The sequence below is a fragment of the Balaenoptera musculus genome, chromosome 11, assembly GCF_009873245.2.
Source record: "Balaenoptera musculus isolate JJ_BM4_2016_0621 chromosome 11, mBalMus1.pri.v3, whole genome shotgun sequence".
Taxonomy (NCBI): domain Eukaryota; kingdom Metazoa; phylum Chordata; class Mammalia; order Artiodactyla; family Balaenopteridae; genus Balaenoptera; species Balaenoptera musculus.
In genome coordinates, this window is record NC_045795.1 from 7653650 (window position 1) to 7673121 (window position 19472).

At 42.7% G+C, this 19472-nt stretch overlaps 1 protein-coding gene across 3 annotated transcripts in view; it reads left to right on the forward strand.

Moving 5' to 3' along the window:
- Positions 1–16852, forward strand: part of LOC118903443 (N-acetyllactosaminide beta-1,6-N-acetylglucosaminyl-transferase) — a 57013-nt gene extending 40161 nt beyond the window's left edge. For 2 of the 3 annotated variants that reach the window (XM_036868571.1, XM_036868569.1), the window contains exons 2-3: positions 7627–7719; positions 14463–16852. In XM_036868571.1, coding sequence (XP_036724466.1) covers positions 7627–7719; positions 14463–14653 — 284 coding nt within the window. In that variant the 3' untranslated portion in view covers positions 14654–16852. The remainder of the gene's footprint in view (positions 1–7626; positions 7720–14462) is intronic. The other variant, XM_036868572.1, reaches the window with a different exon arrangement.
- Positions 16853–19472: the final 2620 nt, after the last annotated feature.

The following is a 19472-nucleotide window of genomic DNA, read 5'->3' on the forward strand; positions in this document are numbered from 1 at the left end:
CAAGCACCTGAACTAGGGCAGTGCCCGCAAAGGAAAATGATGCTATGAAAAGCCAGGTAAGGCTTGAAGAACGGCCGGTAGATTAGAAATCAGTTGGGACTCAACTGAAAACCAGTTCGTTGTTAACTGGACTTATGGTGGTGATCATTTTGCAATATATACAAGTATCAAATCATTATATTGTACACCTGAAACTAATATAATGTTATATGGCAATTATACCTCTATTTATAAAGAAAAAAGAAACTCTGAGACTAGAACCCAACAGTCTTTATTTTAAGCACTCCAGAAAGTTTTGATATATTCTGAAGTTTGAAAACATGACTTCAAATTCTGTCTTTCTTCCTTTCTTCCTCTTCTTCCTTCTTTCCTTCCCTTTTTGCTCAACAATGTCCAGAGTATTTGCTAGTTATCTGGCCACTTGTCTGAGGATGGATCTATCTATCAAAGACATTATGGTATTTCTGGAATGCCTGATAAAAGTCTGACATGAGAGTACTTCCCTCCTGTTCATGCCAGAAGTCAGCCCTGCCTGACACAGCTCCCCCATCGGATACTCTTACCACTCAGAGTGAATGGTTTGCCAACCAACAGTGGGCAGACGCTACAATGTGAGTTTTTTCTTCCAGGTGCTTTCATGAACCTTGCAATAAAAGGCCCACTCCTTTAACTGTGGCCACTCAGTCTCAAACTTTCATGAGACATCATCATCATGAATTTGCTAATTGTCTCATACTTGACTCACAAAACTTCACAGTCTCAAGAAAACAGAATAACTTGAGGAAAGTTACAGAGAAAAAAGAATGATCAGGGTTCCTGAAACAGTACTAGAGAAATAATGACACAGAATAGGGCATATAAATGAACCCAATTGCTCTTCATGTCAGTATTTCTTTCTTTTCTACATTGAATTAGCATAATTTTGCACTAAAGACAAGCAAATCAGATGAAAGGAAACTTATTTCGCTTTGGCATATTAAAAAGTACAACGTGTACCCACACAGCCAAACTCTTCAAAGTACAGAGAGAAGATGCTGAAAGACTATTTATCCAAGTTTATTCTCAGAGAGCTAGAGTTCAGAAACTTGCTCTGTGCCCCTGGAAGCAATACTTTGTAGAAGAGAAATCGTTCTTAAAGTTTGATTTTTTAAAATTCTTTTCATTCTCTGTTAACATAATTGCAGGGCAGCCACGGCAGGGGTGAAGCTCTGCGCTCTTCTCAGATCCTCAAGCCATTTTTACCTCCAAACAATGACTGTGGGGTTGCTTCCTAGGCAACACTTTGAGCTCATCACACTCTCCCCATCAGTCAAGACCCGTCTCAAATTCTACCCGTCTACTTTTTTTTTTTTTTTTAATATTTATTTATTTGGCTGCGCCGGGTCTTAGTTGCAGCATGCAGGATCTAGTTTCCTGACCAGGGATCAAACCTGGGCCCCCTGCATTGGGAGCGCGGAGTCCTAACCACTGGACCACTGGAGAAGTCCCTACCCATCTACCTTTTGGTTTTCTTTTTTTTAAATTTATTTAATTTATTTATTTATTTTTGGCTGTGTTGGGTCTTTGTTGCTGTGCACCGACTCTCTCTGGTTGCAGCGAGCGGGGGCTACTCTTCGTTGCAGTGCGCAGGCTTCTCATTGCGGTGGCTTCTCTTGTTGTGGAGCATGGGCTCTAGGCCCGTGGGCTTCCATAGTTGTGGCATGTGGGCTCAGTAGTTGTGGCTCACGGGCTCTAGAGCGCAGGCTCAGTAGTTGTGGTGCACGGGCTTAGTTGCTCCCCGGCATGTGGGATCTTCCTGGACCAGGGCTCAAAACCTGGTGTCCCCTGCATTGGCAGGCGGATTCTTAACCACTGTGCCACCAGGGAAGCCCCATAGTAGATGTTTTTACGGGAGTAAAAGGAGCAACTGGACGTTGACACAAGTAATGGGATCAGTAGCTTTGGGGTTTCCATGTATGTTTTAACCTAAGACAGGTTGAACTACTTACTGAATAGTGGGCACACTGTATATTCAGGCTATGCAATCTTTCGCTTGCCATTATCTCCTCAAAATAATAACCAAGGGATACCTACAAAGTATTCGAATAGAGCTGTCACCAGAGTCTTGCTGAGTGTTTGATCTCTCCTTAAACTAGTTGTGCAAGGCAGGACCGATGTGGAGAATCGATGATTGGTGGCCACCTAGGCAGTTGCTGTAGGGCAAACTGAAATGGGTTGGCCCTTGCTAAGAGGGTAAAAGAAATATTTTTCAATACTGAGAAGTAGGACGTTATTATACCTTCAAGTATGGTGGCCTACTGGGAAGCCAAGGTAGCAACCGGACCTGTCTGGTCCACACACAGCTAAGCGGTCCTCACCATCAGCACTAAAGCCTAAGGCGATGGCACATCCCTTGCGTGCCACACTCATCCATTCCTTTAACGTTGATCGGTATCTCCAAATGCTGAGCCAAATGCTGTGAAGTCAAAGGCACCGTGACAACTGGCCCTCCACTCAACTCAGCTTTTCCCAGCAACAGGTGGGCTGGTTGTCTTCAAGGAGGTGATCTCGAGGTCCAGGTGCATAAACAGTTGACCCTTGAACAACACAGAGGTCAGGGGGGCAGACTCCCGAAAATCCGAGTATAACTTATAGTTGGCCCTCTGTATCCAGGTTTCCTGTGTGTCTGAGTTTCCTCTGTATCTGAGGTTCCCCTGTATCCAAGGTTACTCTGAATCCAAGGTTCTGCATCCATGGAGTCAACCAACTTCCTATTGCAAAAGACTGTAGTATTTACTACTGAAAAAAATCCGCATACGAATGGACCCTCGCAGTTCAAACCCATGTTGTTCAGGGGTCAACTGTATTCTCAGCAGAGGGCACTAGGATGTAAGTACCAGATTCCTTCATAAGAGCAGAATTTGAGTGAGAATAGGAGGATGAGAAGCTACCTGGAAACTTGACGAAGGCTGAGGGGAGGACTTCCAGGAGAGGAGGAAATGAAGCTGAGTCCTTGGCAGTGTCGACTATAGCCCAGGCTTGTTGTGCACAGGAATCTTTTGGGGACCTTGTGAAGATGCTGATTCTGGTGCAGGAGGTCTGGGTGGGGCCCGAGATGCTACATTTCTAACAAACTTCCAGGTGATATTGAAGCTCTCCAAGAACCACATTTCAGAAGCAAGGGTCTATGCCCATTCCTGCCGGATATGGCTGTGCCTCACGGGTTCTTTGCAAAAAAACCAAAAACCAACAACAAAAAAAACCAAAGTAGAATTCAACGTTGTCTGTGTTTGTCCCTCTCCCTACTTCTGCTCTTACAAGTGTAATTTTTTTTTTTAATTTTATTTATTTATTTATGGCTGTGTTGGGTCTTCATTTCCGTGCAAGGGCTTTCTCTAGTTGCGGCGAGCGGGGGCCACTCTTCATCGCGGTGCGCGGGCCTCTCACTATCGCGGCCTCTCTTGTTGCAGAGCACAGGCTCCAGACGCGCAGGCTCAGTAATTGTGGCTCATGGGCCTAGTCGCTCCGCGGCATGTGGGATCTTCCCAGACCAGGGCTCGAACCCGTGTCCCCTGCATTGGCAGGCAGATTCTCAACCACTGCGCCACCAGGGAAGCCCCACAAGTGTAATTTTTAAAGCACAACATGAATAGTATTTAAACAAACATTTTTGAGATTTGTCATCAAATAGTATAGAAGTTGAGGTTTGTAATTTTATTAGCAGGAGGTTAATAGGTGTTATGCGTGGGGGGTTTTTTTGTTTGTTTTTTGTGTTTTTTCTTGGCCACGCCATGCAGCTTGTGGGATCTTAGTTCCCGGACCAGGGATTGAACCTGGGCCCTCAGCAGTGAAAGCGCTGAGTCCTAACCACTGGACCACTGGGGAACTCCCTATGTGTTTATTTTAACGACAACAGTCATTAATTATAAATGTCATGGTCTTATCTCTAGAATATGGAATGTGTTTCAGAATAAGAGTCAGTTTGTGATGATCAATATTAATGAGAATGAAAGGGAAGAAAAATATTTTGTCCTTTTAAAAATGCAGTCCTTCAGAGGAGGTTAAGGGACCTTTTGTCATGGCAATGTTTTATTCATACTTTTCTGCTATAGTTTTTTAATCAAAATAGACACAAAAATCACGTCAGCTAATCTTGCTGACATGAGTCAATATACCAGATTATCTCTTTGCTTTCCAAACTGCCCTCTCCCCACCCCCTAACTTAACCAAGGCGAGTTTTATTCTAAATTCTTTTAAAATGTGTGCTAAGAACAAAATAAAGAAGCTTCTTTTTGGATAGGCAAGCAGTAAAGTAACTTTTAAAGTATTAAATGCAAACTAAAACAATAGGAAGAAATATCGCTTAATAAAGAGTGTTTTTCTTGAGTACTCCACATTTATAAACAAAAATTTCAAGTTTGGCAGCAAGAAAAGAAGAATCTTGCCTGATAGAGAGCCCTTAGGGGTGACGACTCATGCTATTTTCAGAAAAGGCTGTGCAAAATTTAATTTTAGCTGGGAGACCTTAGTACGATACTTGATCTAAATCCTCATATATTATTATGTGACATGAGGGCAAAAGAACAGAGCTTTTTTTCTGTCTGAAAATGCACATTTTCATTAATGTTTTTAAAGAGGAAAAAAAATTTATAACTAGTTTTTATTGGAGTGTGGTTGCTTTACAATGTTGTGTTAGCCTCCACTGCACAAAAAAATGTGTCAGCCATACGCATACAGATATCCCCTCCCTTCTGGACTTCCCTCCCATTTAGGTTACCACAGTGCACTAGGTGAGTTCCCCTGTGTTATACAGCATGTTCCCATCAGTTGTGCATTTTATACATAGTAACAACAATGTATGTGTGTCAATCCCAGTCTCCCAACTCCTCCCATGCCACCCCTTTCCCCCTTGGTATCCATACCTTTGTCCTTAACAAATGTCCTTTTTTTTTTTTGGCTGCATTGGGTCTTCATTGCTGTGCATGGGCTTTTCTCTAGTTGCAACGAGCTGGGGCTTCTCTTCGTTGCGGTGTGCGGGCTTCTCACTGCGGTGGCTTCTCTTGTTGCAGAGCACGGGCTCTAGGCGCGCAGGCTTCAGTAGCTGTGGCTCGCGGGCTCCAGAGCGCAGGCTCAGTAGTTGTGGCGCACGGGCTTAGTTGCTCCCTGGCATGTGGGATCTTCCCAGACCAGGGCTCGAACCTGTGTCCCCTGCACTGGCAGGCGGATCCTTAACCACTGCGCCACCAGGGAAGTCCTACTCTATGTGATTAAATGGACCCTTCAATCTCTGTGACCCATCCAAAATTTATTGTGATGGAGAGGGTTATTGGAGATAGCACAGTGTTTCTCAAACAGGGAAATTTTGCACCACCAGGGGACATTCGGTAGTATCTGAAGATATTTTTGATTGTCACAATTGGGGGGATGGGTATTACTGGCATCAGGTGGGTGGAGTCCAGAGATGCTGCTAAACACCACACAATGCAAAGGAAGATTCTACAACAAGGAGTTGTCCAGCTTACATTGTCGATAGTGCCAACATGGAAAAGCCCTGGTTTAGCAAAATGGCAGCCTAATGCCCTCCTCTCCTCTCCCTTTTAAAGGCTTTTTACAGTTCAAAGGTGAGTTAAATATTAATTGATAATGCATCAGCAAGTAAACTTTTGGTCAAAAGAACAACTGAAAGAAATAGAGAAGATGGGTAGATCAGTGCCCACCAGTCTAGGAAAAACTCAAAGCTCAAAACCCATTGCTTGGGCTTCCCTGGTGGCACAGTGGTTGAGAATCCACCTGCCAATGCAGGGGACATGGGTTCGAGCCCTGGTCTGGGAAGATCCCACATGCCACGGAGCAACTAAGCCTGTGTGCCACAACTACTGAGCCTGTGCTCTAGAGCCCGCGAGCCACAGCTACTGAGCCCACGTGCTGCAACTACTGAAGCCCGCATGCCTAGAGCCGGTGCTCTGCAACAAGAGAAGCCACTGCAATGAGAAGCCTGCACACTGCAGTGAAGAGTAGCCCCCGCTCGCCTCAACTAGAGAAAGCCCGCGCGCAGCAACGAAGACCCAACACAGCCAAAAATAAATAAATTAAAAAAAAAAAACAAAAACCATTGCTTGGGGGCTCATCATCTTTATTGGATGATCAGGAATTGTGTCTTGTTAATTATACTCTCCCTTACTACCCAGCACAATGGTTGGCAACACCAAATGCTCAACAAGAACTTTAACATATAAAAAGGATATTGTGTTAAAAGATTGCTTGAGTTCCATATGTCTAATATTGCAAACTTCATATAGGAGCGACCCTGGAATCTCTCTCACTTATTAGCACTAAGGACATAGAGTGGCCTGTTTCCTGCGCTTTCACTTTAAGATAGATGTTATCTGGGAAGTCCTAAAAATTTTTGATAATAGCACTATTTACAATAGCCAAGACATGGAAGCAACCTAAATGTTCATCGACAGAGGAATGGGTAAAGAAGACTTGCTTGGTACATATATACAATGGACTATTACTTAGCCATAAAAAAGAATGAAATAATGCCATTTGCAGCAACATGAGTGGAGTTAGAGATTATCATACTAAGTGAAGCAAGTCAGACAGAGAAAGACAAATATCATATGATATCACTTATATGTGGAATCTAATTTTTAAAATGTACAAATGAACTTATTTACAAAACAGAAACAGACTCACAGATCTCAAAATTAAACTTATGGTTACCAAAGGGGAAACATGGGGGGAAGTGATAAATTAGGAGACTGAGATTAACGTACACACACTACTATATATTAAATAACTAATAAGGACCTACTGTATATCACAGGGAATTCTACTCCATATTCTGTAATAACCTATATGGGGAAAGAATCTGAAAAAGAATGGAAATATATATCTGATTCACTTTGCTGTACCTGAAACTAACACAACATTGTAAATCAACTATACTCCAAAAAAATTTTTTTAAAAAGTAAATTTGTTTATTTTTTTAAAATAATATTTATTATTATTATTATTATTATCATTATTGGCTGCATTGAGTCTTCTTTGCTGCACGCGGGCTTTCTCTAGTTGTGGCGAGCAGGGGCTACTCTTCGTTGCTGTGCGCGGGCTTCTCATTGCGGTGGCTTCTCTTGTTGTGGAGTACAGGTTCTAGGCGCACAGGCTTCAGTAGTTGTGGCACAGGGGCTCAGTAGTTGTGGCGCACGGGCTTAGTTGCTCTGTGGAATGTGGGATCTTCCCGGGCCAGGTCTCAAACCCGTGTCTCCTGCATTGGCAGGTGGATTCTTAACCACTGAACCACCAGGGAAGTCCCTTAAAAAGTAAATTTAATTAAAAGGCATTGAGACCAAAAATCTCCATCTTCTTCATCTGCATTATGTTTTCACGCAATGGCATTTCTTGCAGGCTTGGGCACAAATTATGAAAAAAAAAATAGATTGTTTTTACTGGTGGCAAGGGTAGATCCATAACTACCAACTATTCGCACCACAAGCCTGTGGGGTTTTGTACCAATGATGAAAAATCTGAAATGAAAGATAATATACCGGGAGAAAATAAGCATGACGTGGAAGCTTAACTGATGAAATTGACACCTTTCTCTCTTGGTTCTTATTTTGCTTTTCTTCTTTATCAACATTGCAGGTGTTCCTGGCTCCATGCCAAACGCATCGTGGGCCGGGAACCTCAGAGCTGTAAAGTGGTTTGACATGGAAGATAAACACGGAGGCTGCCACGGTGAGGCATTCATTTGAAACTGTGAGGCCACACTGCTTGTCGGTGTTGGCATGAAGGTTGTGGAATACAGGGGTTCTCACAGAGAGCCCTGCTGGTTCGTTTAGACCAATCTGTGAATTATTATTATTATTTTTTTAAACATCTTTATTGGAGTATAATTGCTTTACAATGGTGTGTTAGTTTCTGCTTTATAACAAAGTGAATCAGTTATACATATACATATGTTCCCATATCTCTTCCCTCTTGCATCTCCCTCCCTCCCACCCTCCCTATCCCACCCCTCTAGGTGGTCACAAAGCACCGAGCTGATCTCCCTGTGCTATGCGGCTGCTTCCCACTAGCTATCTATTTTACGTTTGGTAGTGTATATATGTCCATGACACTCTCTCACCCTGTCACATCTCACCCCTCCCCCTCCCCATATCCTCAAGTCCATGCTCTAGTAGATCTGTGTCTTTATTCCCATCTTGCCACTAGGTTCTTCATGACCTTTTTTTTTTTTTCCTTAGATTCCATATATATGTGTTAGCATACTGTATTTGTTTTTCTCTTTCTGACTTACTTCACTCTGTATGACAGACTCTAACTCCATCCACCTCATTACAAATACCTCCATTTCATTTCTTTTTATGGCTGAGTAATATTCCATTGTATATATGTGCCACATCTTCTTTATCCATTCATCCGATGATGGACACTTAGGTTGCTTCCATGTCCTGGCTATTGTAAATAGAGCTGCAATGAACATTTTGGTACATGACTCTTTTTGAACTATAGTTTTCTCAGGGTATATGCCCAGTAGTGGGATTGCTGGGTCATATGGTAGTTCTATTTGTAGTTTTTTAAGGAACCTCCATACTGTTCTCCATAGTGGCTGTATCAATTTACATTCCCACCAACAGTGCAAGAGTGTTCCCTTTCCTCCACACCCTCTCCAGCATTTATTGTTTCTAGATTTTTTGATGATGGCCATTCTGACCGGTGTGAGATGATATCTCATTGTAGTTTTGATTTGCATTTCTCTAATGATTAATGATGTTGAGCATTCTTTCATGTGTTAGACCAATCTGTGAATTATTAAACAGAGTAGCAAGAGGCTTCAAGACACCATCTTTGAAAAGTAAATCTAGGTATCTTAAAGACATTCTCCAGCTTATAATTACCTAGGGAGATGTAGAGGTAGGTTCAAATTATAATGGTGCTTTCTTCTCGCTAGTTTCTGCCTTTTCCTTATTATTCGTTCCTCTTTCTAATCCTTTGGGCGTGCAGCGGTTAGGAGGAGAAAGTGGTCAGGATGAGAAGTGACGTCACGTTCTTACCACTGACCCCCTTCCCTCACGTCAGCCTCTGCTCGCCCCACAGATGGGTTTCCAGGTGGCTTGGAGGTGTTTGCTACAGCTCTGGCATGATGGCAGGTGACAGCAACAAGAGAGGTTTCCCCCCCAAATGGATAAGAACGAGAAAACAAGTAGTTTTCATTTCTACAGAACCTTGTAAAGAAGGCCTTTTATCAGTCCTGGTTTATGTTCAAACTCTTGCCTGGTACAGGGTGGGCATGTGTATTTGTTGACTAGGATTCACATAACAAAGTACCATAGACTTGAGTGTTTTAAACCACAGAAATTTGTTTCCTCACAGTTCTGGAGTCTGGAAGTCCGAGATCAACGTGTCAGCAGGTTTGGTTTCTTCTGAGGCCTCTCTTTGGCTTGTAGATGGCCGTCTTCTCCCTGTGTCCTCACATGACTTACCCTCTGTGTGTGTCTCTGTCCTAATCTCTTCTTATAAGGACACCAGTCATATTGCATTAGGGCTCATTCACATGACCTCATTTTAACTTAATTACTTCTTTAAAGGCCCTACATCTAACACAGTTACAGTCTGAGGCGCTGGAAGGTTAGGACTTCAAGATATGAATCTGGGGGAAATACAATTCAGCCCATAAGAACAGGCAATAAATATATATACAGTGAATGAGTGATTGAGCGAATGGATGAGTGAATGAATAGGAAGTTTTGCCCCGTTCTCCCCGTGGTAACAAAGCTTGGCCTCCTCCCCTCTTGCACTCAGTCTACGGCTCTATCCTCAGCCCATCTTATCTACGCCTAACATTTCAGATGAAAACCTCCAAGCTGCTGCTTCTCTACATCTCTCCATTACGCTCACCCTCCTTCCGGCGTCTGTCTCCCGGGGGTCCCCTTCCATTACAGATGGCAGCATCTTTACCTCAATCAGCCCAAACGTTCCCCGGAGGACAGCTCATTGCCGCCTGCCTGCATTCGCATCGCGGCCTGCCCTCCTAGTGGGGGGAGGAGGATGGAGAGGAGGGTACTTTGCTGTTTGATCTCCTGGGTCTTCCTTAGAAGATGGACCATCTCCATCAGTCCAGGGTCCCAATATTTGGGAGAGGTTGCCTTCTCCACTTGCTTCTATGACCCCTATCACCTTCCCTTTAGAACCACTGTGGTCATCCTTTGATCTGCTTCTCCACCTCTTCTCCAGCTGTGGACTCCAACATCCACAGCAGGGACCCACGTGATGTGATTCCTTTGCAGCTCTCGCCCTCCCCACCCCCGCCGAAGCTCCTGTCCACTGTGTTTCAGCCACACCCACAACCCACCCAAGTAGAGCTTTACCTTCAGTCTCCTTGTCATCACCTGTATCCGGGACCTACCTCAGGAGAGAGGGTATAGACAAGTCAGGTTTGCATTTTTATAGGGACCTTTACTGATCACGTGACAGGTAGGGGCCATGAACATAGCCCCTAGCCAGGAACCTACACAGGGTGCGATGTTTGGGTAGCCCACGCCCCTTTCAAACAAATGTCTCATTTTTTCTTCTCTTAGTATCTGTTATGCCATCTGAAAGCCTTACAGCGTTCATAGCATAAAAAATGTTTGTCCCCAGACCACTATACAGGGAAAAGAAAAAGACATAGTCCAGAGGAAATAAAACATTATGCTAAATGAGCAAGTCAGTAATACAATCTGGACCTTTTCCCCTTGGCTGTGAGGAATAGGATTTGTTCCAAACCTGTGAGTGTACCCACTTTACAAACTCTCTCAGCATTTCAAATCACAGAGTACCATTCTAGACCTGTGGTCTTGAACTTGGAGCTCCCATCTCTGATTACAGTCTCTTTGTCAGCCTATTAGTTTCCTTCACCAACTTACATATTATATATTTTACTGCCTTTCTCCCCAGAACAGAATAGAAGCCCCAACAGGGCTGGGATTTTTGACCAATTTGTTCATTGCTGTATCCCCACATCTGAAATATGTTGTTGTTGTTTTAAATGTGTTTGCTTTTTTAAAATTGGAATTTCCAGAGGTTCGACTTTCCTCCTCCTACTAGTTTCTTTCTGAGGACCCCTTGTCCAGCCTGTGTACTGTATCAGCTGTTGTGTGCTGTTCTTGCTAACATTATAGGTTCCCTTGCCATTTGATCCTACAAGGCTGATTCCTACACATAATCATTACCGTCGTCTGCTGTTTGCCATTTGTGGTTCCTGAAGCAGGACATTGCTGAAGAATGTCACAGAACTGCCCTAAATTCACCCACTGTCTACCTTCAGCTAGACCCTCTGGCTGCCTACTTATTCTTTTATTTACGTCACTATTGTCCTGGTACTCTTCCCGGTGTACACCTTTTGAGCTTTTCTGCCCACCTTTAAGCTCCCAATCTTATGTTAAAACAGCCTTTCTACTCTCAAAAGGGGATCATTTCAACTTTAGGAAGAACTTTGAAGACATTTGATTAAAACCTCCTTATCAATTCCTTTGTCATGTCATCCCTTTCTGCCATCTTAGAGCATTTTAGACCCATTCTCTCATTGGTGCTTCCTGTTTCAAGAGGAAAAGTTACCTATCCTCACAACCAGGGTCGCCATCTGGTCTCAGTTGTGTGTGGATCCCCCTAAGTTATCCCATTGCTCTCTTGCATTCTCAGTGTCTCCCTCTCTGCTGGTTCTTTTCCTAAGCAAAGGTGTACTTACTGCCTCTATCCTGAAGACCAAGCTATCTAGGCACCCTCTACTTGATCCAGCCTGAAATCTTCTCTCCTGTTCACTGCCATTTCTTAAGCATGGGTGTGCTGCCCACGTACCGAGTTCTTCCCACCCACTACCCGGTTATTCTTTAACTTCCTTAAACTCTGGCTTTTTTCTCCAGTGATTTTCTCTGTCTACTGAACTTCCTTCCAGCCACATTGAGTTAATCACCAAGTCCTGTCAGTCCTTCTGTGCTCTGCCTCTAATAGCCTTCTTTTCCACTCATGGCAACCATTAACTTTGAACAAACTCTCTGGTTTACACAATTACTGTAGTCTCTTGATTGGTTCCTAATGCACCCTGCAAAGCTCTGCAAAATTAATCTTGCTAAAATCTATTTCATCATTTGATTCTTCTATTCAAAAAAATTCTCAAGGGACTTCCCTGGTGGCACAGTGGTTAAGAATCCACCTGCCAGTGCAGGGGACACAGGTTCGAGCCCTGGTCCAGGAAGATCCCACATGCCGCGGAGCAACTAGGCCCGTGCACCGCAACTACTGAGCCTGAACTCTAGAGCCCACAAGCCACAACTACTGAAGCCCGCATGCAACAAATACTGAAGACTGCGCTCCTAGAACCCGTGCTCTGCAACAAGAGAAGCCACTGCAATGAGAAGCCCACACACCACAACAAAGAGTAGCCCCTGTTTGCCGCAACTAGAGAAAGCCCGCGCGCAGCAATGAAGGCCCAATGCAGCCAAAAATAAATTAAAAAAAAAAAACAACTTCTCCAGCCCTTTCATAAGAAAGGGATAAAAAGGCCCAACCCTTTATGGGATAAAAGAGGCCCAACTTTCATCTATTTTAAGTCAGTCAACCATAGTAGTTCTACCATATGCAAACAAACACTGGAAAGAGTACCAGCTTCCTACAACTTCCTTGTTTTTAACCTGTTCCCCAACAAACTCTATTCTAGCAGAAAATTCTCATCTCTACATTTTCCAGAGGTGTTTTCCCGCCTGATGCTTTCCCATCCATCCCCCTGATGCTTCCCAATTCTACCCACCCGTGAACTCTCCACTCATCCTTCTCTACCCTTTTATTCACCAACTATTACTTTAACACCTAATATTTACCAGGCACTGTTCCAGATGCAGGGGACACAGAAGTGAACACAATGGTCCCAAATTCCAGCTCTTCAGGAGCTTACATTCTAGTCTGGTGAGAAAGACAGTAAACAAACAAACACATTTGTTGGTAATAAGTGCCACAAGGAAAATGAATCAGGGAAGAAGGGAAGGAGGTCAGAGACAGCCTCATGAGAAGATGACCTTGAAGCAGAGACCTGGGTGGTGCCCGAGGGAGCCTTGAGGCTGTCTGGTAGAAGGACGTGGTCCAGGGAAGAAAGAGCAAACACGGATGGATGCCTGGGGGTGCTTGCGACCAGCAAGGAGGCCAGTGTGGCTGATGTGAATGTGGAAGGGCTGTTAAAGGTTATAACTGAATGAGTAAGTGGTGGGGGGTGAGTCCGGGTGATGAGGGGCCAGACTCTGAGGAGTCTTGAATGCCATTGGGAGGAATTTGGCTTTCACTGCAAATGAGATGAAAAACCATTAGAGGGTTTTGAGCAGCAGAGACATCTTCTGCTTACATTTAAAACAATCAATCTGGCTGTTGTGCTGGGAATGTACTAACAGGCAAAAATGGAGGCGCTGGAAACCAGTTATTGTAACAATTCAGACAGGAAGATGGAGGCGGCTTGGACTAGGATGCAGGTGGTGAAAAGCGGTCAAATTCTATTAGTATTTTGAAGGTTGAGCTGACAGGATTGCTACCAGATTGGATGTGGGGTGTGAAAATAAGGGGGAGAAGTGCCCAGGGCACTGAAGAATAGACTTGCTGTGGATTACGATGGGGAAGACTTGGAGAGGATTAAGGACTTCAGACCTGACCTATGGGTGAGGTTTATTACTCCCGTAAGAGGAGAGATAAAGCAGGCACTTGGCTAGACCAGGCTGGAGCTCAGAGAAGAGGCCTGATCAATACAGCCCATAAAGACTTCTCCCATGTCTACGCTTCTAGAACTTCTCATCCATGAAATCCAAAGTTCATGATACAGTCCGTGAACAGCCTTGTGATGCCTGTTGTGTTACTTCTTTGTATTATTTAACTCTCATTTTCTTCAAATGCATGTTTGTACCTCTTTCTCCCCGTAGAAAGTTTAACTTCCTCATGGGCTGGGCCAGCACAGCGCTGTTTCATCACAATCGCGTAGCCCTTGACACAGTGCTAGACACACAGCAGTCAGGCCGTAACCCTACCATTTTGCAAGCTCACTACCCCTGACTCAAAAAGGCCATGAAGAACCTAGTGGCAAGACGGGAATAAAGACACAGACCTACTAGAGAATGGACTTGAGGATATGGGGAGGGGGAAGGGAAAGCTGGGACGAAGTGAGAGAGTGGCATGGACATATATACACTACCAAACGTAAAATAGATAGCTAGTGGGAAGCAGCCGCATAGCACAGGGAGATCAGCTCGGTGCTTTGTGACCACCTAGAGGGGTGGGATAGGGAGGGTGGGAGGGAGGGAGATGCAAGAGAGAAGAGATATGGGAACATATGTATATGTATAACTGATTCACTTTGTTATAAAGCAGAAACTAACACACCATTGTAAAGTAATTATACTCCAATAAAGATGTAAAAAAAAAAAACCAAGCCTGTTTTCACTGTTTCTTGTTCTCTTCCTTTACAGGCCACTACGTCCATGGCATTTGTATCTATGGAAACGGAGACTTAAAGTGGTTGATTAATTCGTCAAGCCTCTTTGCCAACAAGTTTGAGCTCACTACGTACCCCCTTACTGTGGAATGCCTAGAGCTGAGGCTTAGAGAAAGAACCCTAAATCAGAGTGAAATTGCAATACAGCCCAGCTGGTATTTTTGATCTACTGCCACTCAAGACTGAAGGGGAATCACAGCTGGAAAGGAGAGCTTTTCTTTGTGAGAAAAACTTGGCCTGGGTTATATGAACAGTCTCAGGGCCAAGGTTATGGCTTCAGGACCTGACTACGTTATTACATGTTAAAATATTCTCTGGACACCGTGAAAGAAATATGCTGTCAGGATGGTTGCGCAGAGTGATGCTGGCACTTTGGCCTCTCTGGCAGTTTCTTGAGGCTCACCTCTGTATCAGGCTAATGTTCTGATAAGTGATAAACTGTCCTCAGATCTTTGCATCCGATCCTCATCATATACAAATGTTCTAATGAAAAGGAGAATTGTGGATAATACTATTTAGGAAAAAAAGAACTGGGTTTCTTTGAAGAAGGAATCTTTTATAACAGATCTCTAGCCACACATTGATGGATATCCCCTGCTCTTTGCTTACCTGCACGTAGGCATAGAAATCGCTTTTTCGGTAACTGACCAATCTCCTTTACAACCTGAGCTCCTAGAACTGAGAACTAGATCTTCTTCCTGAGTTTCAACAGTAGCATTTTGAAGTTTCCTGTGTCTAAAGTTCTGTATAGAATTTAAAGCCATTCACAAGAGACAGAATTTAAGACAGCAGTCACTGCCTGCTGCTTCAGTAAAAGGCCCCCGGGGGGTAATCAGTTTCTTGAATATTTGTCAGAATGTGCTCTGATCCCTCTTTCTTGTTTTCCATTGAGAACATGGAAAAGTTCTTGAAGCATGAAGAATTTCTAGAAGAGAGGTGCTATTGCATGGGTTTAGCCTCAAGCCTTGAATATCTCAGAGTAAATCACTTTCCTTTATTGCCACTACTCTCCACCCCCACCAAAGTGATCTTATCTGCAAAATGGAGACCAAATTCTTTCCCGTAAGCCTTTAAGGAGTCCATAGTGTTCTCTGGGTAGCTTTGCAATGCCTGGGGGTCATAGGAGTGCCTGGATTTTTAAAAGCTTTCAAATGTGTGTGAGCCTTTGGTCACTTATCCTTCCTCCCATTCATGTATCCAATTCATTCATTCAGCATCTGGTCAATAAGTATTTCTTGAGTGTTAATTACACACCAGACACGTGCAGAGACAAGGAGGAGAAGTAAGTCAGAAGCTTTTTTCACTCTAAAAGTCCTGGCAATAACGTCAACGTTGGAAAGGCTGCCCTAGAGAATCTCACAGGGTGGTTGTATTTTAACACCTTCATGTGCGGGGTTGTAGACTGTGATATCAGGCCCAGGATATCAGAAATTACAAAGTGAGGTCTAAATGAGAGATTCCCAAGAGAGAAGGGAAGGAGGAGACGGAAGCCACAGCCGATTGTGTTCTAGGTGTTCTGCTTGCTCCTTTAGGTCTCATGGCCTTCAAATCTCACAACGCTCTTGGGAAGCTCACATGATTACCCCCATTTTGCAGATGAAGTGAGTGAGGCCTAGAGAGGTTTTTAGTCAGCATTAGGAAACAAGTTCTCTGTCTGAGAATCGGGATTGTCTTATTGGTCTCCTTTGTTCATTTCCTGAGGTGGAACATTTAGAGAAGGTGAAGTAAAGCCATATTTAGCATCCCAGAATGGTCTCAGTGTTAATATTGAGAAAACGTCCTGTCACGTCAGAAAAATGTGAAGTCTACTCTTATATTCCATCCAGTTGCTTGATATTTATTTATTCTAATGAAAAACAGTAACTACAATTAATGATACATTTAATCCACGCAACGTTATTTTTTTCTGTAATTGTGCCTGTTGAATGTTAATCATATTTAATGACTTTGAATTTAATGACTTCTAGTGACTTTGAAGTAAAGCCTTCTTTTTTCCTGCTACTGAAAAAAAAAAATGGAACTGTAGTGGTTGATGAAGAGTCAAGGCGTAGGGAACACACCCAGAGCTAAAGGCAGAATCTGAAGATCACCTTTTTTTTTCAACTAATTTACATGACACCACTTGAGAAGAAGGGTTGCTTTACACTGGATCTTTCTCTTGTAGAACAAGAAATCTTTTGGAATAGAAGATGTTTACATGTCCGTTGTTGGTCATTTCTTCTATGTCTTAAGTACTTTAATATTGGGAGAGTGTAGTGTTTGGACTACTGGGTTTCTGCTAGCCCTTGGAGATGCTCTGAAAACTTTGTTTTCGATGATGTTCCATGTTGTTTTCTTGGAAATAAATTAATATATTGTTTTCCACCTTTGGGGCTATTGTGTATTTTTATTTGATTGGCATTTGAAGATAATTCTCCTAACATTTTCTAAAAAATACAAATAAATACATTCATACATACGCACATACCTGTCTAAAAATGCCCATCCACTGAAAAATAATTAAGCTTTTCCTCTGTGGAGTTCTGGGGAGAATAATTGGGAATGATAGAGAAGAGAATATAATGGAAGATCAATTTCATTTAAATTGGGTACAACCATTTTAAAATCTGAGGCAGGAAGAAGTTAGCCTTCTACTATTGCCTCCTTTATTTTTTAAAAATCAAGGTACAATTTAGGAAAAAGACATGTTAATATTATCATAATTATTCGATTGTCAAATGCCAAAGTTTTTGAGCAGCCTTTCAGTGCTAAGTTTGGCTAAACAAATTTTGCCTCTAACAGACACATGGAAAATGACAGAAATACTGAGGAAAATAACTCATTTAAACAACATCTGATGCACCATTTTTTTTAATGCAAAATGTTTAAAAACTAAAGTGAAAAACATTTCAAACTACAAAAACAATAAAAATATATGTTCATAAAAATAGAAAGAATACATAAATCAACTATACTTCAATAAAAATTTTTTAAAATATGATAAAATCAAGTTCATAGGTAAAAAAAAATAGAAAGAATACAGAAGAATATAGAATAAAAAGTGAATTCCTTTCTCCAGAAGTAATCACTTGATTGGTGTATATTCTGAAGTGTCTTTTCAGTGCAGTGATATCCTGTGGCAGTGCTGTCCAAAAGAATTTCTGCAATGATGAAAATGTTCTGTATCTACACTGTCCAAGATAGTAACCACTCAATTTAGCCATTGGGCACTTGAAATGTGGCCAGTGTGACTGAGGAAATGTTACTTATTTTTAGCCACATGTGACTAGTGGTAATTGTACTACACAGTTCTATAGTTCTACATCAGTTATATACATGTGCTTGCGTATACAATGGAAATATACACAAAGACACATGTACTGACTTTTTTTTAATGAGTTGATTATAGAGATGTATAATAGAAATTATATCTTTTTGCAACTTGCTTTTCTGGGCCCTTTAAAAATAAACTTTTACTTTTAGTATAGTCTTAACTTTACAGAAAAATTACAGATAATACTGAGTTCCCATATAACATAATCAACATATAACATTAGTATAATACATTTGGCACAATTAATGAGCCAATATTGATACATTATCACTATTACCTAATATTCATACTTTATGTAGATTTCCTTAATTTTTACCTAATATTCTTTTTTTGTTCCAGGATCTTATCCAAGTGCCACATTAGGTTTAGTTATGTTTCTACAGTCTCCTCAGGGCTGTGACTGTTTCTCAGGCTTTTCTTGTTTTGATGACCTTGACAATCTTGAAGGGTGCTGGTTGGAGATTTTGCAAAATGCCCCCCACCCATTGGTTTTGGCTGATGTTTTTCTCATGGTTAGATTGAATTTGGTTGGGGGTTTGGAGGAGGAAGACCACAGAGGTAAAGTAACATTTTCATCACATGATATGAAGGGTACACACTATCAACTTAGCTTATCACAGCTGATGCTGGCCTTGGTCACCCAGCTTAAGTAGTGTTTGTCAGGTTTCTCCACCATAAAGTGACTCTTTTTCCCTTTTTCCATACAACACTCTTTGGAAGGAAGTCATTATTCCAAGCCCATACATAAAGAATGGAGGTGGGGCTTCCCTGGTGGCGCAGTGGTTGAGAATCTGCCTGCCAATGCAGGGGACACGGGTTTGAGCCCTGGTCTGGGAAGATCCCATATGCCACAGAGCAACTAGGCCCGTGAGCCACAACTACTGAGCCTGCGCGTCTGGAGCCTGTGCTCTGCAACAAGAGAGGCCGCGATAGTGAGAGGCCCGCGCACCGCGATGAAGAGTGGCCCCAGCTTGCCGCAACTAGAAAAAGCCCTCGCACAGAAACGAAGACCCAACACAGCCAAATAAATAAATAAAAAATAAAGCACGTGTTTTTTTTAAAAATAAATAAATAAAACATTTGATCTTGATCCTGTCCGTGGCTTTTATTAAACTTTTAAATTATTTCTAATAGTTTCTCAATGTGTTACACCTTGCATTTTCTAGTGCTAATCTATAAACAGCAGTTTTGCTACAATGAGGTATCACCTTACACTGGTCAGAACGGCCATCATCAAAAAAGTCCACAAATAATAATTGCTGGCGAGGGTGTGGAGAAAAGGGAACCCTCCTACACTGTTGGTAGGAATGTAAACTGGCTCAGCCACTATGGAAAATATTATAGAAGCTCCTCAAAAATCTAAAAATTGGGACTTCCCTGGTGGCACAGTGGTTAAGAATCCGTCTGCCAATGCAGGGGACACGGGTTCGGCCCTGGTCCGGGAAGATCCCACATGCCATGGAGCAATGAAACCCGTACATCACAACTACTGAGCCTGTGCTCTACAGCCCGCGAGCCACAACTACTGAAGCCCGCGTGCCACAACTACTGAAGCCCATGCACCTAGATCCCATGCTCCGCAACAAGAGAAGCCACCGCAATGAGAAGCCCGTGCACCACAACGAAGAGTAGCTCCCACTCGCTGCAACTAGAGAAAGCCTTCGCACAGCA